The 6,000-nt window shown below is 53.1% G+C and overlaps 1 protein-coding gene across 4 annotated transcripts in view; it reads left to right on the plus strand.

The window, feature by feature from the left end:
• The window catches only part of LOC140391494 (sperm axonemal maintenance protein CFAP97D1-like), a 33,335-nt gene extending 27,536 nt beyond the window's left edge, over positions 1-5,799 (plus strand). For 2 of the 4 annotated variants that reach the window (XM_072476019.1, XM_072476020.1), the window contains one exon: positions 5,338-5,795. In XM_072476019.1, coding sequence (XP_072332120.1) covers positions 5,338-5,448 — 111 coding nt within the window. In that variant the 3' untranslated portion in view covers positions 5,449-5,795. Of the gene's footprint in view, positions 1-5,337 lie in introns of all 4 variants that reach the window. The other 2 variants (XM_072476021.1, XM_072476018.1) reach the window with 2 other exon arrangements.
• Positions 5,800-6,000: the final 201 nt, after the last annotated feature.

Genomic DNA, 6,000 nt, shown 5'->3' on the forward strand with positions numbered 1-6,000 from the left:
TATTTCCTGTGAAAGGTGTTGATTTATCCACGTGCCTACCCCACAGAGGAACATTGCACTGTGCTGTATTGCGCCCGAGGTGCATTACAAAGCTTTGTGCAGGGTTTTGATTATTAAAAAGGCAAAAGCAAAAACAACCTGTGTAAATTTAGAGGATTTGTGGGTAAAGGATGTTGAAGTAGTTTGTGGCTCAAAATCCCATCTCCCCACAACTCCCCACAACTCTCCACCCACACGTTTTGTATTAAAGGTGTCAGCTGTGTCTCAATATCTCACCTCTGAGTTAGAGGATGCTGGGTTCGAGTCTCTCTCCAGATCTTGAGCCTAAATATCGAGGCTGACATTCTGTGTAGCACTGAGGGAGTGCTGAACTGCCAACAGTGTCATTGTGTGTAGTACTGAGGGAGTGCTGAACTGCCAACAGTGTCATTGTGTGTAGTACTGAGGGAGTGCTGAACTGCCAACAGTGTCATTGTGTGTAGTACTGAGGGAGTGCTGAACTGCCAACAGTGTCATTGTGTGTAGTACTGAGGGAGTGCTGAACTGCCAACAGTGTCATTGTGTGTAGTACTGAGGGAGTGCTGAACTGCCAACAGTGTCATTGTGTGTAGTACTGAGGGAGTGCTGAACTGCCAACAGTGTCATTTGGAGGCAACATTAAACCGAGGCTCTGTCCGCTCTCTCAAGTATGACAGAATTGTTACGGTGCAGAAGGAGGCCATTCGGCCCATCGTGTCTGCACCGGCTCTCCAAACAAGCACCATGACTTAGTGTCACTTATGGGACTGGGGGACTGATATTCCCAAAGGACCATGGGGAATACACACTCCCCCACTGAGGGGTGGGCCCTACCCTCTACCCCCTCCCCCTCTCTTCTACAGTATAAAACTGGAGGGCCATGAAGTGTGAGGGCTCCGGTAGTGGAGTAACTGCTCTGGACTCTTGTTCTGTTGCATTAAACCTTTTTTTTGACTCAACCTGTTTGGCTCGGTGTGGACTCCTTTCCGGACTTTATAACATTGGCGACGAGGAGTAAACTCCGGTCTCTGGACGCCCCTGCAGCCTTTGGCCTTCGTCGCCTCCCAATCCCCGAGTTCCAGTTGGGTTGTGCCCTGGAATGCCGTTGTTTGATCGGGTGGACCTGTTTGATGCGGCTCGGGAGAATTGGGTTGGCTACACAGAGATTGTTCACTTTTTCTTTTGGGCCAATACCATTACAGAGAATGAGCGGCTCGTGGCGATGTTCCTCACTGCGGTGGGGCAGAGACTTACAGTCTGATCTGAAACTTGGCATTTCCTGACACCCCGATCCCGCACTTTTGAACAGCTGATCTGGGTGGTCAGCGCCCATTTTAGCCCACTGCCTTCGGTAATAATGCAGTGGACTTAAAAATTTTTTTAGAGTACCCAATTAATTTTTTCCAATTAAGGGGCAATTTAGCGAGGCCAATCCACCTACCCTGCACATTTTTGGGTTGTGGGGGGCGAAACCCGCACAAACACGGGGAGAATGTGCAAACTCCACACGGACAGTGACCCCGGGCCGGGATCAAACCTGGGGCCTCGGCGCCGTGAGGCAGCAGTGCTGACCCACTGCGTCACCGTGCTGCCCTCAGCGGTATAGACTTAACAACACCGCCCGCGATCCAGGGGAGTCGGTGGCGGTGCTCGTGGCCCATTTGTGTCGAATGGCCGGATTCTGTTCGATCGGAGTGCCCTTATCAGAGAGTCTGGTTGGTCTGGAGTATCAGCGACGTGGAGACGCAGCGGCGGAATCTCCTCTGACATTGTCACAGGCCGTCCAAACAGCCCAGGCGAAGGAAGGCGCGGACCGGGGTCTGAGAACGGCAAGCGATGGAGGTGGATGCCTTGGGGCGTGGACTGAGCCATGCGGATCCCTCCTTTTGGTCGGATCAGCGATAGGCCCCTGAAATGTAGCTGCGTATGTTCCCACGTCTCCCGGGGCCACCGCCTGCCCTCGTCACGCGTGTTGGATTTCGGTGCCCTGCTTGTGGTTGCTCCTGCCGAGGGGCCTGTCGACAGATCCCAGTGATCTGGCCATAGCCGGTGTTCGTCCAGGGGTGGGACCCATAGGAGATCCGGAGGTAGAGGAAGAGTTCCTTTGACACTGTGTCTTGACGCCTCGAGCAGCCCTCATCACTGTCCCCATCCGGGTAGATCGCCATCTGCTGCAAATGGAACTTGACCCCGGAGCGGCAGTGTCGGCGGTAAGCTTTAAAACCTTTGAAGATATTTGAAGAGGGACCCAGGTGCTGGACTATTTAATTCCAAGGTGCGTCCCACCACCTGTACACAACTACACATTGTCGGGGCGTCGAAGGCCCCGTAGTGTACTGTCCCCAGAGGCCCAATTGCCTTCAATGGTGGTTAATGGGGACGGGCCTACTTTGTTGGGCTGTGATTGGCTCCACCATTTACATTTAGATTGGAGTCGAATTCTACAGGTCGGCTGGGTGGTCTATGTGCTGTTTTGGGGAAGTTTCCCGCAGTATTCCTCCCAGAGCTCGGCACCATCAGAGGGGCCGGAGCAAGGATTCACCTCTGGCCCAGCCTCTGTTTTTCCGGACCCACCCTGCTCCGTACGCCTTAGTTGACAAAGTTAATTCAGAGTTGGATCGTCTGGGAACATTGGACATAATCCAGTTTGTTTTGCTGCTCCGGTTTTCCCGTGCTCAAGCATCCGCATTTGTGGTGATTATAAATTAACCGTGACTACCGCTTCCCGCCTGGACAAATATCCACTTCCATCAATAGAAGACCTTTACGCCAAACTGACTACGGCATTACATTCACAAAATTAAACGTTAGCAACGCGTATCTGCAGCTGCCGTTGGATGAGGCTTTGCGGTGTTATGTCACCATCAACACCCAATGGGGCCTATTTGAATCCACCCCCCACCCCCCCCCCCCCACCCCCCACCCCCCGCCGTCACGAACAGCCCCTCAAACACAGTCACAAACATCCCCCACCTTTTCTCGAACTCCCCTGCTGAGCCCCTTAACTCATACTTTATCTTCTCTAACCGCAGGAAGTTGTACAGGTCACCCAACCATGCTGCTACCCCCGGTGGCGATGCCGACCGCCACGCCAGCAAAATTCGCCGCCATGCAATCAGAGAGGCGAAGGCCAAGACATCGGCCCTCCTCCTCTCCATGAGCTCCGGCTTCTCTGAAACCCCAAATATCGCCACCAAAGGGTCCGGGTCCACTCCCTCCTCCACTATCCTGGCTAAAACCGCGAACACTCCCGCCCAGAATCTTCCCAATTTTTCGCAACCCCAAAACATGCGCGCGTGATTCGCTGGCCCCCGCCAACACCTCTCACCCTCATCTGCTACCCCCTGAAAGAACCCACTCATTCTCGCCCGAGTCATATGCACCCTGTGCACCGCCTTAAACTGTATCAGGCTCATCCTTGCACAAGAGGAGGTCCCGTTTACCCTTCGCAGTGCCTCACTCCATACTCCCCAATTGATCTCCATTCCCAACTCCGCTTCCCATTTCACATTTGCTTCTTTTGCAAATCACTTTAAATCTGTTCTCTCTTGTTCTTGATCCTTTTACGGGTGGGAACAGTTTCTCCCGGTCTACTCTGTTCCGCCCCCTCATGGTTTTGAACATTTCTAACAAATCTCCTCTCAGTCTTCTCCTCTCCAAGGAGAACAGTCCCAACTCTCCAGTCTATCCTCATAACTGAAGTTTCTCATGCCCGGAACCTCGCCTGCTCTCTCTCCAATACGTTCACATCCTTCCTATAGTGAGGCACCCAGATCTGTACAGAATATTCCAGCTGAGATCTAACTAGTGTCTTATATAAGTTCAGCATAACCTCCTTGTTCCTGTACTCTGCCCTTTAATAAACCCCGAACAGGCGCCGGAATGTGGCGACTAGGGGCTTTTCACAGTAACTTCATTTGAAGCCTACTTGTGACAATAAGTGATTTTAATTTTCATTTCATTTCATAAAGACCAGGATAGCCTCTGCTTTATTAACTGGTCTCTCCATCAGCCCTGCTACCTTCAATGATCTGTGCACAGGTTCACCCAGGTCCCACGTTGATGTGAAAGATCTCCAGGCACTATTTTGGTGAGCAAGGGTGTTCTCACTGGGGCCCTGGGCTAATCTTTATCCATCAACTAACATCACAAAAATAGATTTACTGCTCACAATCACATTGCTGTGTGTGGCATCTTGCCGCGCACAAATTGGCTGCTGTGTTTCCAACATTACAGCAGTGACCTGGGGCGAAATTCTACGGAAACCGCCCAAAACGGCGCAAATCAGTCGGGCATTGCGCCGCCCCAAAGGTGCGGAATGCTCCATCTTTGAGGGCCGAGCCCCAACCTTAAAGGGCTAGGCCCGCGCCGGACGAATTTCCGCCCCGCCAGCTGGCGGAAAAGGCCTTTGGTGCCCCGCCAGCTGGCGCGGAAATGACATCTCCGGGCAGCGCATGCGCGGGAGCGTCAGCGGCCGCTCACGGCATTCCCGCGCATCGCAGTGGAGGGAGTCTCTTCTGCCTCCGCCATGGTGGAGACCGTGGCGAAGGCGGAAGGGAAAGAGTGCCCCCACGGCACAGGCCCGCCCGTGGATCGGTGGGCCCCGATCGCGGGCCAGGCCACCGTGGGGGCACCCCCCGGGGCCAGATCGCCCCGCACCCCCCCCCCCCCCCCCCCCCAGGACCCCGGAGCCCGCCTGCACCGCCTTGTCCTGCCGGTAAGGTAGGTGGTTTAATCTACGCCGGCGGGACAGGCATTTTAGCGGCGGGACGACGGAGAATCGCGGGGGGGGGCCCGCCAACCGGCGCGGCGCGATTCCCGCCCCCGCCGAATCTCCAGTGGTGGAGAATTCGGCAACCGACGGGGGAGGGATTCACGCCAGCCCCCGGCGATTCTCCGATCCGGCGGGGGGTCAGAGAATCTCGCCCCAGACCTCAGTGGTGGTAAAGCCATCTTCAAAGTTGCTGCAGAAATTCAAGTCTTGTCTTTTTTCAATGAGAATTTCAGGGATTGGCGTTAAACTTTCAGTGGAAGACTCTGCGTTTGTTTGGGGATTTTTTAAGACAGAGATAGATAGGTTGTTGATTAATAAGAGGATCAGGGGTTATGGGGAGAAGGCAGGAGAATGGGTATGAGAAAATATCAGCCATGATTGAATGGTGGAGCAGACTCGATGGGCCGAGTGGCCTAATTCTGCTCCTATGTCTTATGGTCTTATGATTTGGGGCTACAATTGAAAGTATTCAACTTGTTTTATTTAAATTCATTAATTGTAGTTTTTATTTCCCCTAATCCACATTTTGCATTTTCTTTTCCCAGCCCAGAACAAGTAAATCCTCATTGGTGGAAGGAACCAAAAACAGTAAAAGCGAAGCCCCGATAGGCAAGGGGGAGGAAGCGAAAGACAACGAGAAACGTGGAGCGGAGTGAGACAGCCAGACCAACCCCACACCATCTCTTCAATACTCACTCTTAATAATGGGGCATCTGAACCGTCTCCCTTTACTTCAGAGTCAGATCCAGCTTCAACCAACCCCATCTTATTTCTCCTGATTTTACCCAGTGTGGGAACATTTTTTGAAAGTTGTAACACGATTGGACAGTGAGGCTCAACGCATTTGCACTTGTCCCAATTTCCCATCCAGTAAGATCCCAGGTCAAGGGCACCAATTAGTCCAGCTGACCCCTGGATATCAACTATTCGGGAGAATCAACGAGTGGCAAGCTGTTGGAAGGGGGCGCACTGCTGCGGGGTGGTGGGGAGTGGGAGAGGGGAGGGGGGGAGGAGGGTAGAGTGAAAACATTTGGTTTTATTGGGGAGGAGGGTTTCAGAGGGAATATGATGGGATTCATTTCTAATGTTGGGCCGGTGATGGGGTGATGTACATTTGGTGGGGGAGGGGGAGTGATCAGGTTTTGGGGCTCTGGGGTTGGGGGATTGAGTGAGGGATGGGATTTTGAGACTCTGATGGGGTTAGGGGG

This window comes from Scyliorhinus torazame, chromosome 15 (genome assembly GCF_047496885.1).
Source record: "Scyliorhinus torazame isolate Kashiwa2021f chromosome 15, sScyTor2.1, whole genome shotgun sequence".
Classification (NCBI taxonomy): Eukaryota; Metazoa; Chordata; class Chondrichthyes; order Carcharhiniformes; family Scyliorhinidae; genus Scyliorhinus; species Scyliorhinus torazame.